The sequence below is a fragment of the Lepus europaeus genome, chromosome 16 (assembly GCF_033115175.1).
Source record: "Lepus europaeus isolate LE1 chromosome 16, mLepTim1.pri, whole genome shotgun sequence".
Lineage (NCBI taxonomy): Eukaryota > Metazoa > Chordata > Mammalia > Lagomorpha > Leporidae > Lepus > Lepus europaeus.
In genome coordinates, this window is record NC_084842.1 from 4,432,778 (window position 1) to 4,454,571 (window position 21,794).

Sequence of the window (21,794 nt, forward strand, 5' to 3'; positions counted from 1 at the left end):
GAACCAGGTGCCTATCCTGGTCTCCCATGGGGTGCAGGACCCAAGCACTTGGGCCATCCTCCACTGCACTCCCTGGCCACAGCAGAGAGCTGGCCTGGAAGAGTGGCAACCGGGACAGAGTCCGGCGCCTCAACCGGAACTAGAACCCGGTGTGCCGGCGCCACTAGGCGGAGGATTAGCCTGTTGAGCCACGGCGCCGGCCAGGGAAGATGGAATTCTAACAGCTCTAATGGACAAAGTAGAGAGCATGCAAAAATAGATATGTAATGTAACAAAAGATAGAAATTCTAAGCATCAAAACAAAATTCTAGAGATTAAAAATGCCTTTGATGAGCTCATGAGGAAAGATCTCTAAGCTTGAGGATTTTTTTTAGAATTTTATAAAATTTAAAAACAGAGTTGAGATTGAAAAAATAAAAGGAATATGAAAGAACTTTGGGACAACTAGAAAAGTTTCAACACATGTGTAGTGGGAAAGCCAAAAGGAGAATAAAGAATGGAATGGAAGAAGTAATTAAAGAAAGAATGACTGAAAATTTTCTGAAATTATTTCTTATATCAAATCACAGGACCTAGAAATTCAAAAAATATCAATCTGGGTAAATGTCAAAATTTACACCTAGTCGTATAGTTTTCAAGCTACAGAAAATCAAAGATAAAGGGCAAATTTTGAGAGAAGCCAGATTAGGGAAAACATGTTATCTATAGAGATACAATGATAAAATTACATTGGATTTCTCTGCAGAAACCATGTGAGCACAAAGATGCTTACAAGAAAAAAATCACCAATATAAAATTTGGAATCCTATGAAATTATCTTTCTAATGTGAAAAAGAAATACTGCGACAAACAAAAACTGAGTGCATTTATCAAGAGCCTTCAAAGAAATATTTTAAAAAGTTATTTGAAAATGAAAATTATATGTTGGAAAATCAATTTTAAATAAAGAATGAAGAGAATTTGATAAGGATAACAAAAAACAAAAAACAACAATTTTCTTATTAACTGATCTAAGAAATAATCAATTATTCAGATGGATTCATTGGTAAATTCTACCAATGCAGCAAGAAATAACATCAGTTTTCTACAATCTCTTCCAGAAGATAGAAGCAGAGGGGATATGTCCTAATTCATTATATCAGGCTAATATTGCACTAATACCCAAACAAGGGAAAAATATTACAAGAAATGTAAAATACAAATGTTTCATGAATATAGATCAAAATATCCCCAACAAAGTATTAGCATGCTCAATTTAACAATATATAAAAGTGATTATGTATTACAATCTAGTGATATTTACCCCCAAGTATACAAGACTGGTTCAATGTTAAATTTAATTCACCACACACAAACAGGTTAAAGAAGAATCACATTATCATACCAGTTGATAAAGAAAAGGTATTTAACAAAACAAAATCCATCACCCATTCATGATAATTTTAAAATTCAATTCAATTCTATTTAATGTGTTCTGTAAAACTAATTATGGCTCCTGAATATAGTTATTCAGATCAACTCACATTTAAATAAGATACAACAGAGCCTGGCACATCTAGGGACTCAATAAACACTGAAAATCTAGTGAATGATTACTCTCAAGAGAGATGTGACTCAGGGAAACATACGCTTACTTACTCCATTTCCATGGCACTGTTGTCGACAAGTATATGACTGACTTTTAAGTGTTCTTGATTCTACACATAAACGATTTATACAAATCTAAAGAAAAATATACGAAAAAGTCAGAAAAATTCAGCCAATATATATCAAAATCAATAGTTGTATAGTGTAAAATCATAATCACTCAGTGCTATAAATTTCTAGGTACCACTTTCACTGTGTTCCACTAATTTTGAGAAGTTGTATTTTCATTTATTTCAAAATGCTTTAAAATTTCTGTTCAGTATTCTTCTCTACCAATGTGTTATTTAGAAGGATGTTATTTAATCTCCAAATATTTGAGGATTTTCCAGGTAACCCTAATGCAAACTATGGACTTTAGTTGATAATGATGACTCAGTGTAGATGCACCAAAATTATGACTATGCTGTGGGTTGTGGATTGTGGGGTTGGTTGTGTGGAGTGTAGATGGCAAAAACTACATGGAAACCCTTTGTAGCATATAGTCAATTTTACTATAAACCTAAAACTAAAATAAAATAAATAATTTTTAGAAGTTGTCAGGCAGGAAGTAAGGAATATCAATGAAATAAGATTGGCCATACCAAAAAGAAATTAATAATCAAAGAACAACTTTTTATTAGAATACAATGAAATGTAAAAAAAAAACTATTCTTGAGCACATAGTTAAAAGAATGTATTACATCCATTGGACATTAAAAATTTTGCACAGAAAATCAACTCAATATAATCATGGCACATAATGTTTTCATAAATTATGAGCTGTTACTAGATCCCCCTAAGTATTTAATGTATATAATGGGATCTTTTATTAAAACATAATAAAGGAGGCATGTATTGTTTGTTTCAGTTGTTAAGTCAATCTTTGGAATACCATATTTCATGTGGAGTACCTTGTTCAAGTCCCAGCTACTCCACTTCTGGTCTACCTTGCTGCTACTGCTTACCCTAGGAGGCAGCAGATGATAGTTCAAATACGTGGGTCCCTCCCACCCATGTTGGAGACCCACATAGAGTACCAGGCTCCTGGCTTTGGCCTGACTCAGCCCTGGCAGATGTATGCATTGGGGAGTAAACCAATAAATGGAGATCTTGAACTCTCTCTCCCTCTCCCTCTCTCCCTCTCTCCCTCTCTCCCTCTTTCCCTTTCCCTCTCTCTCTCCCTCTCCCTCTCCCTCTCCCTTCCTTTGAAATAAAACTAAACATCTTTAAACTTAATGAGATACTGATAACTTTATTACAAAAATACCAAAAATGTATGCATATTCTTTTAACTTTAAGGATAGAGTAAGCAGGGTGTTGTGGCACAGTAGGTTAAGCTGCCACCTGCATGCCTGCATCCTATATGGGCACCAATTAAAGTCTTGACGGTTCTACTTCCACTCCAGCTCGCTGCCAATGTTCCTGGAAAAGTAGTGGAGAATGTCCTAGATGTCTGAGCCCCTGCCACCTGTGTGGGAGACCCACATGGAGTTTGAGACTCCTGGCTTCAGCCTGACCCAGCCTTGGCCATCGTGGCAATTTGGGGAGTAAACTAGTGGTGGAAGATCTCTCTCTCTCTCTCTCTCTCTCTCTGTCTTTTAAATAATATATACATAACTCTTAAAAAAAAGAGTAAGCAGGGGGTAGACATTTTGAGTTCCAGGCTCCACTCCTGATTCCACTTTCCAGTTCAGTCACACCTGGAAGGCTGCAGGGGATGCTAGATGAGCCCCTGCCACTCACATGGAAAACCTGAACCGAGTACTTGGCTTTTGTGACATGATCTAGTGGATGGGAGCTCTCTTACTCTCTCATTATGTCTTCCTATCTGTCTCCCTCCCTCTCAAACAAACCTTTAATTGAAAAAATGAAGTAAACCAAATGGGAAAGTACTAGGGATAGATAAAGTGTGCCAATTGGGATGCAGAGTACTAGGGATATATTCCCAACTCTGTTACTTACAGTAGTCTCAGCTTCTCTACATTACAGTTTTCCTACATGAGCAAAATGCATTTCCCTAAAAATAGAAAAAGTAAATGGCATTTCAGTTGTAAGTCAAAACGAGATGGTGAATGTGAAAATGCCTCATTTTACACATTAATGCACAATACAACTCTCTTCAAAGAAATAGACCACAAAGCCTTTTAAAATCCAATCTAACCCTTTTTTTAAGATTTATTTATTTGAAAGGCAGAGTGATAGAACGAAAGAGAGTGAGAGGGTGAGAGAGTGAGAGAGTGAGAGCAAGAGAGAGTGAAAGAGAGAGAGAGAAAAATCTTCCATTTTCCAGTTCATTCCCCAAATGGCCATAGGAGCCATGGCTGGGCCAGGCCAAAGCCAGGAACCAAGAACTCCATCAAGATCTGTCACCTGGGTGGTAGGGACTCAAATTTTGGGCCATCGTCTGCTACTTTCCCATGTACATTAGCAGGGAGCTGGATTAGAATCAGAGCAGCTGGGACTTGAAAAGTTGCTCCAATATAGGGTATCAACATCAAATACAGTGCTTAGCCCACTAACCCACAATGCTGGCCACCAATATAATCCCTTTAAACCCTGAATCTAACTCTTTAGCTCTTCTCTCACTGGAACTTGGAAGTGAAGTGTGTTTTTAAAAAAAAATATTTTATTTATTTGAAAGAATTAGAGAGAGGTAGAGGCACAGAGAGAGAAATAGGTCTTCTATCTGCTGGTTCCTCCCCAAATGGCTGCAATGGCCAGAGCTGAGCCAATCTGAATTCAGGAGCCAGGAGTCAGGAGCCTGGAGCTTCTTCTGGGTCTCCCATGTGAGTGCAGAGGCTCAAGGACTTAGGCCATCCTCTGCTACTTTCTCCAGTGTGTTAGCAGGGACCTGGATCCAAAAAAGAGCCCACATGGACTGCTGGCGCTGCAGTCTGAGGCTTTAACCCTCTGTGCCACAGAGCCGGCCACAGTGAAGTGTACTTAAAAACTCCTCTTGGAATGTAGCATGTATTCTATGCCTAGCTTGATTGAAATTGAGATAAGGGGCCTACTATATAAGAACACTGACTTACAAAACAAAATGCTTCAACATACATAATTTATAGTATTATAAAAAGCTACTGATAAAATCTGTTTTCACACATTCTCTCAGAATTGTTCATGATATAAAAAGTATTCTATTCTTATTAAATTACCCACTGAATAATCTCAAACCATTTTGTGGAAGTGTTTCATATTTTAGTTGTTTTGGCTTCATGAATATATTCATAAATATATCTACTGAGCACCCTGGCCTAAACTTCCTTCAAGAAGACATTTGTAACGCCTATGCATGAAAAGGAAACCAGTATTAATGAGAGTAAGTATTTTCCCTTGTAAACTTCATTTAAACTGTAAAATTATTAGAAGTTTACCCACTAAATAAAAGTTTAACTATATTAAATAATAAGTTTGAGATTACTAACAAGTAAGTGGAAGATTCAGAATTCAAATTTATGTGCATCTGTCTTTAAAACTTACAGTTTTTACTATGTTTCTATTATTTATACTATATTTATACATATGTTTCCTTGTGAACAAAGATGAGGTTTTGAGGTAAATTTATTTCTTCTATTTTTTTCAGACTTCTGTTGGGCTCAGATATAAAAAATTATAGTGGTAAAAATCAATAATAATAGCTGAATTTTATTTAGCTCTTACATTGTGCCATAGAGTAAATGTTATTGTTATCCTCACTTTACACAGAGTTGAAGTTTTTCAGGCTGGTTAAGTAACTTGCATAATGTCAACTGATAAGAGATGAGATTTGATTCTAAGCTGCTTGATATTAGGTGGGCCCTTATAAATTGAGTTATGGAGTGACATACTTTTATAATACTAAGTAGGATTCCTACTTTGTCCTTTATCTGAGGAAAATCATGATTTCCCATGTACTTAACCTCAATATATTTCTAAGACTTCTCTCCAAACTCCAACCTTAAAGTAATTGGAGTTTCCTTGCTGTAAACATGGAAATTTTAAGACATACCATTATCCTCTTAGTATCTAGAAATTAATTAAATATATTCATTTTGCCCTCCAAATACATATGACACTAGAAATGAATTAAAATTTGATTCATAAATGAAAATATTTATTAAAGTAGTGAATAAAACTAGTGTGAAATAGATTTTAAATCATTTACCCTCCCTGTATCACACTCAGAGCCGTTTTTGACTTCCAGTGGATCTGGAGCTGAACCAGCCAATTTGTAGTCTATCGTCACACATATATTATCTCGTACGTAAGCATAAATCACAGCACCATTTGCTTGATAAAAAGGAGTTCGAGAAGGGTAGGTACAAATTAATCGTCCACATATAAGATTCCTGCAAACATAATAAATATAAATGATTATTATGCATTAAGCACTTAATTAGGAATGATTTGGATTTGCTTTATTTGCTTAAAAAAGAATAACTATTTATTTATGTCAATGCACTTAGGAGAAAATGTAAATTTTTTTTGACAGGCAGAGTGGACAGTGAAAGAGAGACAGAGAGAAAGGTCTTCCTTTTCCGTTGGTTCACCCCACAATGGCCGTCGCGGCTGGCGCGCTGCGGCCAGCGCACCACGCTGATCCAAACCCAGGAGCCAGGTGCTTCTCCTGGTCTCCCATGGGGGTGCAGGGCCCAAGGACTTGGCCATCCTTCACTGTACTCCCGGGCCATAGCAGAGAGCTGGCCTGGAAGAGGGGTAACCGGGACAGAATCCGGTGCCCCGACCAGGATGTAAATTTTTAACACTAACATTTAAAGTAAAAGGCAAAAATGTACAATTCCATTTATCTAAGCATCTTTCATTCAGTAATATAAACAGGTTTTTAGTTTTTATAGGCTTAATTTTTTAGTTGTTAAACTTCTTAATCAGTGAAATAGTAAGCCTTTTTATTGTAATATGAATTTAAAATGTATTATTTCTAAAACTGAAAAAAAAGAAAGGTAAAAGAGAGGGAAGGAAGAGTAGGATATCATCAGGTTCTTAGACTTGTATCTACCAATCATATTGAATCTGTTAAAAGTTAATTAAAATTAAAAAAATAAAATAAAGATAAAAAAGTTAATGGAAAAAAAAAGTTAATTAAAATTAGACCAGTGCTGTGGCATAGCAGGCTAAGCCTTTGCCTGCAGTGCCAGTATCCCATAAGGGCACCAGTTCATGTCCTAGCAGCTCCTCTTCTGAACCAGCTCTCTGGATCTCTTATGGCCTGGGAAAGCAGTGGAAGGTGGCCAAAGTGCTTGGGCCCCTGCACCCATGTGGGAGACCCAGAAGAAGCTCCTGGATCCTGGTTTCGAATTAGTCCAGTCCTGGCTGTTGCTGCCATTTGGGGAGTGAACCAGCAGATGGAAGACCTTTCTGTTTGTCTCTCCTTCTCTCTGTAACTCTATCTCTCAGTGAAGCAGTATTTATAAATATATTCCAAATGATATGACATCCATCCAATTTTCGTACACTCTATATATTAACTTCCACAAATAAGGGAAGACGTGATATTTGTATTTCTGGGTCCGGCTTATTTCACATAGCATAATTACTAGTTCCTGCCATCTTGTATCTAATGTCAGGATTTCATTCTTTTTGTTTTTTAAAGATTGATTTATTTATTTGAAAGGCAGAGTTACAGAGAAGCTGAGAGAGAGAGAGAGACAGAGACAGAGAGAGAGAAAGGTCAGTCCCCCATCCACCGGTTCACTCCCCAGATGGCTGCAATGAATGGCTGGAGTTGCGCTGATCTGCCTCCAGGAGCCAGGAGCCTCCTCTGGGTCTCACACACAGGTGCAGAGGCCCAAGGACCTGGGCCATCCTCCATTGCTGGAGAATCCAGAGAGCTGGATCAGAGTTGGAGCAGCTGCCAGGTCTGGAACTGGTGCCCATATGGAATGCCAGCACTACAGGCAGCGGCCCCACCCACTACGCCACAGCGCCAGCCCCAGGATTTCATTCGTAATAGATTTTTATTCACTGTGCATACTATATATTTACTATCATATAATCAATGTACCCCATAATTTTATCTCTTCCTATAGACGAATAAAAAATATGAGTAAATGTTACTCCTGCCCTCAAAGATCTCTCATTCCAGTATTAAATCTGACACAAATTCCATTAAAAATGCTACAGACGAACTACAATACTGATGAAGATTTAAGATGAGGACACAGTCTAACTTAACAGTTATGGAAAACCTCACAGAAAAGACACCATGTGAATTAAAGTTATAATTATTAAGTTTTCAACAGGAAGAGTGTGATACTGATAAACAAAAGTAGTAACAGGCAAATCAAGGAAGCCTAAAACTACACTATACAAGTATGTATATCAATCTACAAATCCTATAACTATGCTTTGTTAACTAGTTTTTATCCTGGTGTCTAGTACATAACTGTTCTTAATAAATATTTTGATAAGGTCATGGCCACAGTATTAAAGAGGTAACTCTTTAGGTGCATATGAGAAAGTGAACTTTATTTTATAGACACTAAGCAATCTTCATCTGAAACAAGCAACCAAGTGAGTAGAGATACAAGTTCCAAAAGGAAAAATGAACAAACTTGGAAAGGAAATGTTCAGCTCATTTGGGCATGCAGGGAGCTAGTGAGCAAAGAGTAGCTGAGAGCCTGCCAGCAGCATCTGTGCCACAGGCCTGCAACAGACAAACTGTACCTTCTTCCACGCCCATCCAACCTGACTGCAGGCTGTACACATCCATTCTCCATCATGCAAATGAACCTCACTCCCCATGATGCAAAGATGCCATGATAAACATGTGTGTGCTACAGCCCATGATTCCTCCAAGATTCCCACTAAAGGGGGACACAGAAGCCAGCAGTACTGAAGCTCTATCAAAATTCAGTCCTATTTGAATATTCAACTAGAGCACCACCCTCATCCTTTTAAAGGATGACCCCAACATTGTGGAGAACAGCAGCTCTTCTTTTCTCTTTTTAAAGATTTATTTATTTATTCATTCAAAAGCCAGAGTTACAGAGAGAGAGGAGGGAGGAGGGGGGCAGAGAATGAGAAAAAGAGAGAGAGGTCTTCCATCTACTAGTTTACTTCCCAAATGGCTGCAACAGCCAAGGCTGATCCATGCCAAAGCCAAGAGACAAGAACTTCATCCAAGAGACAGTGTATTACTAATAAATTTATTAATAATAATTTAATTGATAATAAATAAATTTATTTTATTATATTTTATTATTAAAATAATTAATAAATAAATAATATATTACAAAAATAAGTGGGTATCAGGGGGCCCAAGTACTGCTTTTCCTAGGCCATTAGCAGCAAGCTGGATAGGAAGTGAAGTGGCTGAGACACAAATGACGGTCCATATAGCATGCCAGTTTTGAGGTGATGACTTTACCCACTGCACCACAATGCTGGCCCCTTTCTTCCTCTTTGATAGAGGTCGTCCACACTCATGACTGAGTGTGTACCACTCTTTTAAATAAATCCTGCTTTCCTAAACCCCTTCATTAGTTCTTTCATAGGTAGAGGGAAGAGCCTGGAATACAGCCAGATGGTGGCCACAGCACAGCCAATATGAAGGGGATTGCCCACAATACACACTGTATCATGAATTTCAATTCTGGATTGCATATAGGAGCCTAATGATCCTTCCCATATAAATAATCTGAAATAAAATGAAATTTTATAGTCTGTAGCATTAGAAAGATGTCAGGGCTGGAGATTTGGATATGAGATTCACTCTCATGCACAGGTGTTTCTGAAAAACCACTGAAACGAGTGACATGCTTAACCTAGGGAGAGCAAAGCAAGAAAAGAAACACAGAACAAAAGAAAAGTATTGATATTTGTATAACAAACCTCCATCCACAGGGTGTATATTTGTTCCGGTCTTTGCCGCAGTTCCCAAAACTATCTGTTTGAGATTGTATTTCTTCATAGCAGGCAAATGGAGCATTTTTTGAACCTGTCAAAGTTAGAAATCGACTTGTATTTAAACATGTATCTGTTCTTCATTTTCACACTTTATCCATATTTTTATTAACAATCATAGTACATATTTATGGATTGCACTGTGACATTTCAACAAATTTGTATAATGTATGCTCCTCAAGTCAGGGTAATCATCCTTTCCCTTTCCTTGACATTTTATGATGAGAGACTTGGAGTTATTTTCTTTTATTTGCTCATAAAAGACAGAATAGGTTACTGTGAACTGCAGTCACTTCAATCCACTGTGTAACACTAGTAACTTATTCTTTTGCCCTAATTCTGATTTGGGATATGTTTCCTTTGTCTCTCTCCATTATTAAATAACACAAATTATTCATAGGAAGATTGTAAGGAAGGAGAAAGAAGTAACGTGAAAGGCAATGTTCATGGTTATTGATCTTTTTTCATCACATTCAGAGTCATTTACATCACAAAAATAATACAGGGGAGGACAGAGTTATATAAACTAAGAGAGCACTCTGTAAAAGGCAATAGAAAGGAAAAAAATGTTCAAGATCACTAGCAAAAAGGGAAATGCAAATCAAAACCACAATGAGGTTTCACCTCACCCCGGTCAGAATGGCTCACATTCAGAAATCTACCAACAATAAATGCTGGAGAGGATGTAGGGAGAAAGGGACACTAACCCACTGTTGGTGGGAATGCAAACTGGTTAGGCCACTATGGAAGTCAGTCTGGAGATTCCTCAGAAACCTGAATATAACCCTACCATACAACCCAGCCATCCCACTGCTTGGAATTTACCCAAAGGAAATTAATTTGGCTAATAAAAAAGCCATCTGCACATTAATGTTTATTGCAGCAGCTCAATTCACAATAGCTAAGACCTGGAACCAACCCAAATGCTCATCAACAGTAGACTGGATAAAGAAATTATGGGATATGTACTCTATAGAATACTATACAGCAGTCAAAAACAATGAAATCCGGTCATTTGCAACAAGATGGATGAATCTGGAAAACATTATGCTGAGTGAAATAAGCCAGTTCCAAAGGGACAAATATCATATATTCTCCCTGATCAGCGACAACTAACTGAGCACCAAAGGGGAAACCTGTTGAAGTGAATTGGACACTATGAGAAACAGTAACTTGAGCAGCTCATGTCCTGACTATTGATGTACAATGTAATACTTTATCCATTATAGTATTTTTTTCTAGTACTATTGTTTGAACTCTGTAATTAACACACAATTATTCTTAGGTGTTTAAATTTTAATCAAAAAGTGATCCCTGTTAAATATAAGAGTGGGAATAAGAGAGGGAGGAGATGTACAATTTGGGACATGCTCAATTGGACTTGCCCCAAATGGTGGAGTTAGAAACGTGCCAGAGGATTCCAATACAATCCCATCAAGGTGGCATGTACCAATGCCATCTCACTAGTCCAAGTGATCATCTTCAGTTCACAATTGATCACTCTGATAGGTCTAGGAGTCAAAGGGATCACACAAACAAGACAACTGTCTGCTAATACTAACTGATAGAATCAAAAAGGGAGAGAACGATCCAACATGGGAAGCGGGATAGACGGCAGACTCACAGAATGGCAGATGTTCTAAATAACACTCTGGCCTCAGAATCAGCCCTTAAGGCATTCGGATCTGGCTCAAGAGCCCATGAGAGTATTGTAGGCATGGAAAGCCAAGATACCATGGAAAAGAAAAAAAAAAGAAGAAGACCTAAATGAAAGATCTCTGTGAGTGAGATCCCAGTGGTAAGAACAGGGCCATCAAAGGAGGAGGTACCCTTCTCCGAAGGGAGGAGAGAACTTCCACTTTGACTATGACCCTGTTGGAATAAGACTGAAGTTGGCGAACCCTAAAGGCTTCCATAGCCTTTGCAAGTCATGACTAGAGCCTAGGGAGATTACTGACGCCATAAACAAGAGTGTCAAACTGTTAAATCAACAACAGAAGTCACTGTGTACTTACGTCTCATGTGGGATCTGTCCTTAATGTGTTGTCCAATGTGAAGTAATGCTATAACTAGTACTGAAACAGTATTTTTACACTTTGTGTTTCTGTGTGGGTGCAAACTGATGAAATCTTTACTTAGTATATACTGAATCGATCTTCTGTATATAAAGATAATTGAAAATGAAAAAAAAACTTGGTTTTAAATTGGATATTGCAAGCCATCTGCGCATTAATGTTTATTGCAGCTCAATTCACAATAGCTAAGACCTGGAACCAACCCCATGCCCATCAACAGTAGACTGGATAAAGAAATTATGGGACATGTACTCCATAGAATACTATACAGCAGTAAGAAACAATGAAACCCATCATTTGCAACAAGATGGAGGAATCTGGAAAACATCATGCTGAGTGAAATAAGCCAGTCCCAAAGAGAAAAATATCATTTGTTTTCCCTGATCGGTGACAACTGAGCACCAAAGGGGAAATCTGTTGAAGTGAAATGGACACTATAAGCAACAATGAACTGATCAGCTCCTGTCCTGACTCTAGATGTACAATGTAATACTTTATCCTTTTTAGTATTTGTTGTTCTTTTTGTTGTTGTTGTTCTAGTACTAGTGGTTGAACTCTGTAATTAACACACAATTATTCTTAGGTGTTTAAATTTTAACTGAAAGGTGATCCCTGTTAAATTTAAGAGTGGAAAAAGAGAGGGAGGAGATGTAAAATTTGGGACAAGCTCAATCGGACTTGCCCCAAATGGTGGAGTTAGAAATGTGCCAGGGGATTCCAATACAATCCCATCAAGGTGGCATGTACCAATGCCATCTCACTAGTCCAAGTGATCATCTTCAGTTCACAATTGATCACTCTGATAGGTCTAGGAGTCAAAGGGATCACACAAACAAGACAACTGTCTGCTAATACTAACTGATAGAATCAAAAAGGGAGAGAAAGATCCAACATGGGAAGTGGGAGACACAGCAGACTCATAGAATGGCAGATGTCCTAAATAACACTCTGGCCTCAGAATCAGCCCTTAAGGCATTTGGATCTGGCTCAAGAGCCCATGAGAGTATTGTAGGCATGGAAAGCCAAGATACCATGGAAAAGAAAAAAAAAAGAAGAAGACCTAAATGAAAGATCTCTGTGAGTGAGATCCCAGTGGAAAGAACAGGGCCATCAAAGAAGGAGGTACCCTTCTCTGAAGGGAGGAGAGAACTTCCACTGTGACTATGACCCTATTGGAATAAGATCAAAGTCAGCGAACTCTAAAGGCTTCCATAGCCCTGACAACTCATGACTAGAGCCTAGGGAGATTACTGACGCCATGAACAGGAGTGTCAAATTGTTAAGTCAGCAACAGGAGTCACTGTGTACTTACATCCCATGTGGGATCTGTCCCTAATGTGTTGTCTAATGTGCAGTGATGCTATAACCAGTACTGAAACAGTATTTTTACACTTTGTGTTTCTGCGTGGGTACAAACTGATGAGATCTTTACTAATTATATACTGAATCGATCTTCTGTATATAAAGATAATTGGAAATGAAAAAAGGAAAAACCTGGTGTTAAATTGGAAATGGCATAGAAAATTAATTTTTTAAAAAAATATATTATGTAAGATCTCTGTCTTTAATGTGCTGTACACTGTTATTTAATGCTATAACTAGTACTCCAACAGTATTTTTTTTCACTTTGTGTTACTATATGGGGGCAAACTGTTGAAATCGTTACCTAATAGATACTAAACTGATCTTCTGTATATAAAGAGAATTGAAAATGAATCATGTTGTGATTGGAAGGGGAGAGGGAGCGGGAAAGGGGAGGGTTATGGGTGGGAGGGAAATTTTGGGAGGGGGAAGCCATTGTAACCCATAAGCTGTACTTTGGAAATTTATATTCATTAAATAAAAGTTTAATTAAAAAAAAGAAAATTAATCAATTTTTTAAAAATATCATGTAGGATCTCTGTCTTTAATGTGCTGTACATTGTGATTTAATGCTATAACTAGTACTCCAACAGTATTTTTTAACTTTGTGTTGCTATGTGGGGGCAAAATGTTGAAATCTTTACTCAATATACACTAAACTGATCTTCTGTATATAAAGAGAATTGAAAATGAATCTTGATGTTAATGGAAGGGGAGAGGGAGCGGGAAAGGGGAGGGTTGCGGGTGGGAGGGAAGTTATGGGGGGGAAGCCATTGTAACCCATAAGCTGTACTTTGGAAATTTATATTCATTAAATAAATTCTAAAAAAACTATATTTGTTCTCCTAGATTCTTTTTTAAAAGATTTATTCCATTTATTTGAAAGGCAGAGTTAGAGGGAGGGAGGGAGGGAGGAAGGGAGGGAGGGAGAGAAGGAGGGAGGGAGAGAGGGAGAGAAGGAGGGAGGGAGAGAAGGACAGAAGGAGAGAGGGAGAGAAAGAGAATCTTCCATATTCCGGTTCACTCCCCAAATGCCTGAAACAGCTGGCAATGGACCTGGCCAAAGCCAGGAGTCAGGAGTTTCATCAAGGTCTTCCACATGGGTGCAGGGGCACAAGTTCTTGGGCCATCTTCAACTGCCTTCTCAGGTGCATTAGCAGGGGGCTGGTTTGAAAATGGAGCAGCCAGAATGCAAACCAGTACCCACATGAGATGCCACATTTGCAAGCTGAGGTTTAACCCATGATGCCACATGCCAGCCCCTCTCTAGATTCTTAGTGAAAACTCATAAAAAGACATGTCTATAACAAAATTAATGAGATTTCTTCAATAAGACATTACTTAATGGTATCTTCAGGTAGTTTAAATTGAAGGGACCAACATTTACCTATTTTTCATTCATTACTATATTGGCTATCTTTATTTTTTAATTTTTATTGCTTTTATTATTCCTGGGTAAAACAAAAGCAAAAATAAACACTTGACAGCTTAAACTCATATCCATTTCTTATGTCACAGTTTCTGTAGGGCAGAAGTCCAAGCAAGGCTCAAGTGGCTTCTTTGCTCAGGGTGTCACTAGGCTGAAATCCAGGTGTTAGCTGAGGCTGCTATTCCATATGAGATTGCAGTTTTGTTCAGAGCTCACTGGATGTTGATAGAATTCAATATTGTATAGTTGTAGGCTTGAGGCTCCCATTTTGTTGACAGATGTCTGCCAGGGATTGCTCTTGATTCTTAGAATTTCCTGGTCACATGACCCTTTCAAAACACAGCAAGTCTACTTCCTCCAAATCAGACAGAAAACCATTCTAAAATTTCTGATTTCTGAACACCTTATGTATTTAAAGAGATGAAGATGCTAACTAACATGATTTGATCTTCATATGCCAAATACTTGTGTTGGCTTATTACAGCAGGATAATTACAATAAAATGTTTAAAATAGAGCTCACATGGTTAAAAGGGACACTCTGGATGAATTTCCTTCTGATTAACTCAAAGTTTACTGATTATGAGCCCAGATTACATCTTCAACATTGAACCATGAAGATAGAGAAAGCAACAATGAAATTATGAACAAAAGAAAAACAGGTGATGAGAGCACATGAGTAACAAAAGGTATTTCAACAAAGAAAAGCCTAGGACTAGATAGCTTCACTTTTGAATTATGCAAAACTTTAAAATGGTTAACACCAACTCACCTTGAACTATTTCAAAAAATTTCAATGGAAGAAACTCCCAAATTTCGTCTACAAAGCCACAAAAGCTTGATTCCATGACCAGAAAATGGCACCAAAAAAAAAAAAGAAACCTACAAACCAATCACCCTGATGAACATAGATGCAAAAATGCTCAATGAAATACTAGCAAATCTAAGGTATAAGCACATGAAAAGGATGATTCAACATTATCCACTGTGTTTTATCCCAAGGATGAAGAGCACACTACTTCTACAATGAAGGCTACTCTAAAGGAGTGTTAATAAATCTTTTGATCCTTAATGATCCTTAACTAGAGAAGTCTGTCAACATAAATAGTTCAAAAATGTTACTATAATGTAATGAAGAAAAGCTCTAAAGTATTTATTACACATATTTCAAGAATTTAAAGGAAAATAGGGAAATAAATAACAAATATAAATTATAAAAATGAACCATAAAAATTATAGATCGAATAATTGTGCAAAATGGAACTCATAGGATGAAATAAAAATTGACAAAATTTCATAGAATGGACATGACAAATTTTTAAGATAGCTATGTAGATATTAGTCTATGCAAGTAAGAGGGGCTAAAGAAAATAAATTTTTGTTCAATGGAACAAGGAAACAAGCCCTGAAAGCAGAATAGCATGTACACTTGAAGTAATTGCTCTTGTAATCCCCATACAACAGCCAGGGCTGGGCCAATCAGAAGCCAGGAGCCAGGAGCCAGGAGCTTCCTCTGGGCCTCCCACATGGGTGCAGGGACCCAAGGATTTGGGCCATCCTCCACTGCTTTCTTAGGCACTCTAGCAGGCAGCTGGATTGGAAATAGAGCACACAGGACTCAAACAGGTGCCCATATGGGATGCCAGCACCACAGGTGGTGGCTTTATCCACTATGCCAAAGCACCGCAGCCCCCTTTTAAAAGATGTTTTTCTGTTAACTTAGGACAGAGCCCACATGAGACATAAGTACACAGTGACTCCTGTTGTTGATTTAACAATTTGACACTCTTGTTTATGGCGTCAGTAATCTCCCTAGGCTCTAGTCATGAGTTGCCAAGGCTATGGAAGCCTTTAGGGTTCGCCAACTTTTGATCTGTCCTTAATGTGTTGTCCAATGTGAAGTGATGCTATAACTAGTACTAAAACAGTATTTTTACACTTTGTGTTTCTGTGTGGGTGTAAACTGATGAAATCTTTACTTAGGATATACTGAATCGATCTTCTGTATATAAAGATAATTGAAAATGAAAAAAAAAAAAAACCTGGTGTTAAATTGGAAATTGCATAGAAAATTAATCAATTTTTAAAAAATATCATGTAGGATCTCTGTCTTTAATGTGATGTACACTGTTACTTAATGCTATAACTAGTACTCCAACAGTATTTTTTAACTTTGTGTTGCTATGTGGGGGCAAAATGTTGAAATCTTTACTCAATATATACTAAACTGATCTTCTGTATATAAAGAGAATTGAAAATGAATCTTGATGTTAATGGAAGGGGAGAGGGAGCGGGAAAGGGAAGGGTTGCGGGTGGGAGGGAAGTTATGGGGGGGAAGCCATTGTAATCCATAAGCTGTACTTTGGAAATTTATATTCATTAAATAAAAGTTTAAAAAAAGATGTTTTTCTGTTAACTTAGAGGTGTTGAGGTTTGTTTTAGGATTTGAATTAAAGGAACCAGTAGGTAGGAAATAAAGTTGTGGAGGAAGCTATAAGCAATAGAAAGTATTCTTGTGACAGAAGATTCACAGGAAGAATTTTTTGGATGGAAAGAGGAACAGAAGGAATAAGTATATTGTAGAAGGATTGTAAAAATTGAATGCCGTGTGAGATTAGGATAGATGAGATTAGAAGAAATTATTATAAAGTTAGCTCTTCTAACTTAGAAGTCCAGAGAGCAGAACTACCTGACAGACCTCTTTTCCCTCCTCTGCAGTTTTCCTTCACTCAGTTCTTCTGCTCTTGACAACAGGATTTGTTCCACAATGTATTTCACTGTCTTAAAGTCATGGGTTCATATGCTGATGTCGTTTATAATTAAGGCTTTTCTGTGCTACTGTAAATGACATAGGTAATGGAGACTTTTATGCATCTGAGGGAAAGGGACATGTGTTTTCCTTCACTGCTATTGAGCCTTGACTGTTGGAAGAACTGAATTTTAACAGAGTTAACATTATCTGCCAATTTTTACTGACAGAGTGATTACCATAACTTTGATTAGATCTTGTCTACAGCTTTGTTTAAAATGTTCAGGATAGGGGCCGTGGGTCACTTGGTTAATCCTCCACCTGTGGCGCCGGCATCCCATATGGGTGCCAGGTTCTAGTCCCTGTTGCTCCTCTTCCAGGCAAGCTCTCTGCTGTGGCACGGGAGGGCAGTGGAGGATGGCCCAAGTGCTTGGGCCCCTGAACCCGTATGGGAGACCAGGAGGAAGCCCCTGGCTCCTGGCTTCAGATTGGCGTAGCTCCGGCCATAGCGGCCATTTGGGGGGTGAACCAATGGAAGACCTTTCTCTCTGTCTCTCTCTCTCTCTCACTGCTAACTCTGTCAAATTAAAAAAAAATAAATAAAATGTTCAGGGTTAAATGGATTATTATCCTTTCAGTGTTCTAAGATATTTAAGATACTTATTTGATAGCTATTTTAGTTAATTTGGGTTATGTAACATGTGTTGTAAGGTTATAAAATATTAGCAAATTTATATTGTGCTTATATAAGATCTGATGTTTTATGCACTAGGGCCAGTCACTATTAATAGAATGCAGTTTCAGAGTTGATCCCATCCTCCACAGCTATATCAGACAGTTCCTCCTGCAAAGTATGTTGGTTGCATGATGGTGATGATAACAGAATAACTGAGATGTATGCTCCCTCCCTCATCCCCAGCATCTGACCATGACTGGATTGGAGCTGAGACGAGGAGCTTGGTGCCCTCCGCTACTGTACTTCCTTCCCCCATTGCTTCCATGTACCCAGTGTATCCTGAAACTAAGGGTTAAAATTCCAAGGGGAGGGAATTCCTGTGTACACAGAATTGGGGCAATCCACCCATGGAATGTCTCCACTCCCAGACAGGACAGCCACATTAGGTGCATCTCCTGGTTAAGTCTGAAAGCCCAGGAAGTCAGGCTAAGCAATCAGGGAGACTTGACTTTTTGCTTTATTTCTCTTCTCTTCCAGATATAAATTTACTCTATATCATGTGACTCTCCACTAGGATGTGTAGCTTGATTCCCAGACCTTAAAAAAGAAATACTAATATTTTTCTGCACTATTGCATGTCCACAATATAAGTTAACAGAACAAAGATCATGGTAAGAAAATGACAACTTTGGCCAGTGCCGTGGCTCAATAGGCTAATCCTTTGTCTTGCAGTGCTGGCACACTGGGTTCTAGTCCTGGTCGGGGCACCGGATTCTGTCCCGGTTGCCCCTGTTCCAGGCCAGCTCTCTGCTGTGGTCTGGGAGTGCAGTGGAGGATGGCCAAAGTGCCCTGCACCCGATGGGAGACCAGGAGAAGCACCTGGCACCTGCCTTAGGATCAACGCGGTGTGCTGGCCACAACACACCGGCCACAGCGGCCATTGGAGGGTGAACCAACGGCAAAGGAAGACCTTTCTCTCTGTATCTCTCTCCCTCTCACTGTCCACTCTGTCTGTCAAAAAAAATGACAGTTTATACTATGATATAACTTTACAGCTGGATTTATCTTATCTTGTGGAGCACTACTCTCATTCAAGTAGAACAAAGCAGAGATAATAAGAGGATACTTGCTCATACTCCATGGATTCGGAGAATCACTCAGATAGAAGATTGTCTTGTAACCACCTCCAGCTTCTAAAAGACATGGCTCAGAGATTATGCCTGGGTAGAAATGCAGGCTTTAAAACAGATAGTTTCAGCTGGCGCTGTGGCTCACTAGGCTAATCCTCCTCCTGTGGTGCTGGCACTCCGGGTTCTAGTCCCGGATGGGGTGCCGGTTCTGTCCCGATTGCTCCTCTTCCAGTCCAGCTCTCCGCTGTGGCCCGGGAAGGCAGTGGAGGATGGCCCAAGTGCTTGGGCCCTGCACCTGCATGGGAGACCAGGAGGAAGCACCTGGCTCCTGGCTTCGGATTGGCACAGCACGCTGGCCGTAGCAGCCACTTTGGGGGTGAACTAACAGAAGGAAGATACAAAGGTATCTTGATAAGATGACCATCTGCCTAGATGCATTCACTGCTGAATTCTACCAAATATTTAAATAATATGTGTCATTATCTTATATCATACACACAGAAAGCTAATTTTAAATGTATCAAAGATCTAATATAAAAACAAAAATAACAAAATGATTATTAGAAAATATAGGAAATATTTCTGCCTGACTTTGATTTGGTAAAGGATTCTTAGAATTGGCACAAAAAGCACAAGCAAAAAAATTTTTAAAAAAATCAATTGGGGGCCCGGTGTTGTGGCTTAGTAGGTAAAGCTGCCGCCTGCAGTTCTGGCATCCCATATGGACACTGGTTCAAATCCCGGCTGCTCCACTTCTGATCCTGCTCACTGCTATGGCCTGGGAAAGCAGTAGAAGATGGCTCAAGTTCTCAGGCCCCTGAACCTATGTGGGAGACCTGGAAGAAGCTTCTGGCTCTTGGCTTTGGATCGGCAAAGCTCCAGCCATTGCAGCCAACTAAGGAGTGAACCAGCAGATGGAAGACCTCTCTCTCTCTCTCTCTCCCTCTCTCTCTCTGCCTCTCCTTCTCTGTGTAACTCTGAATTTCAAATAATAAATAAATCTTTAAATAAAAAAAGATAAATTGGACTCTATCAAAATTAAAAATATTTTTACAAAAAGGGCATCATCAATAAAGTGAAAAGAGTTCAGAATGGGAAAATATTTGCAAATAATATAGTGGATTAAGAGTTTTTCGTATTAGATTTATAAAGAACATTTAACCTCAGTAATAAAAATATAAGTAAACTAATTTAAAATTTGCAAAAGACCTTGGAAAGAAGTTATATTCACCACTACACTTCCAGTGCTGGTGCTGATCTTCTGTGTATAAAGAGAATTGAAAATGAATCTTGATGTGATTGGAAGGAGAGAGAGAGCAGGAAAGGGGAGGGTTGCGGGTGGGAGGGAAGTTATGAGAGGGGGGAAGCCATTGTAACCCATAAGCTGTACTTTGGAAATTTATATTCATTAAATAAAAGTTTAATAATAAAAAAAGAAGGATATGTAAGATGTCAGCAAATGGTGGAATAGGCAACTCCACACTGGTTCCCTCCATAAAAACACTGACATAAAAAACCATTCAAGCACAAAATTACCTTCACATGAGCTCTAAATTACAGCACCCATAATGAGCATAGAAATGGGAAAAAAAATGTATTGAATGACATGGGTGAGACAGTTAAACTGTGCCAGAGTCTGCTTCCCCCAAGACCGTAGAGCACAGAGTTAAGGGTTATCCCCTCCACATCAAAGCTCACTACTGGGAAAATTTTCTTTTTGCAGATGTCATGATCCTATATATAGGGAAACAAAAAGATTTCACTAAGAGACTATTGGAACTCATAATAAAGTTTGGTAAAATTGCAGGATATAAAATCAACATATAAAAATCAGTAACCTTTGTATACATAGACAACACCATAGCTGAGAAAGATCTTGTAAGTTCAGGCCCACTCACAATAGCAACAGCAAACTAAATATCTTGGAATAAATTTAACCAAGAAGGTAAAAGATCTCTACAATGAAAATTACAAAACATTAAAGAAATAGAAGAAGACACACAAAAAATGGAAAATCTTCATGTTCCTGGATTGGAAGAATTATTATTATCAAAATTTCCATAATATCTAGATCAATTTACAGATTCAATGTGATCCCAATCAAAACATCAAGGACATTCCTCTCAGATCTAGAAAAAAATGATGCCAAAATTCAATGGAAACATGGGAGACTCCAAATAGCTAAAGCAACCTTAAATAACAAAAACAAAGCTGGAGGTATCAAAACATCAGATTTCAAGACATTCTACCAGGCAGTTATAATCAAAACGAGCCAGTTACTAGCATAAACATAGACATATAGGCCCATGGAACAGAATAAAAACCCTAGAAATTAATCCACACATCTACAACCAACTAATCTGTGACAAATGAGCTAAAATCATTCCCTGGAGAACGGAGATTCTCTCCAATATATGGTGCTAGGAATATCGTGTCTACGCATGCAGAAGCATGAAACAAGACCCCTACCTTACACCTTATAAAACAAAAAAAAAACCCTAAATGAATTAAGGACCTAAATCTATGACCTGATACCATCAAATTATTAGTGGAAAATATTGAGGAAACACTGTAAGACCCTGGAATAGGCAGAGACTCCTTGGAAAAGAAGTGACAAAAAATATGATATGTAGATATAGACATACATACATCATATACACTGTGGAATACTATACAACCTTAGTAAAAAAGGGTATGTTGATGCTTGTGACAATATGGATAAAGATGGAGGATATTATGCTAACTGAAATAAACATAATAAGGAAAATATTTTTAAAAACTTATTTATTTGAAAGGCAGATTTACAGAGAGGGGGAGAGACAGAGAAACAGAGACAGAGGTAT

At 38.2% G+C, this 21,794-nt stretch overlaps 1 protein-coding gene across 1 annotated transcript in view; it reads right to left on the reverse strand.

Annotated features, from left to right (window-relative positions):
- Window positions 1–21,794, reverse strand: part of ADAM32 (ADAM metallopeptidase domain 32) — a 199,425-nt gene that overhangs the window by 29,784 nt on the left and 147,847 nt on the right. Inside the window, exons 14-16 of the mRNA XM_062213816.1 lie at window positions 9,460–9,565; window positions 5,774–5,957; window positions 1,639–1,722 (exon numbers count right to left, since the gene is read on the reverse strand). Coding sequence (XP_062069800.1) covers window positions 1,639–1,722; window positions 5,774–5,957; window positions 9,460–9,565 — 374 coding nt within the window. The remainder of the gene's footprint in view (window positions 1–1,638; window positions 1,723–5,773; window positions 5,958–9,459; window positions 9,566–21,794) is intronic.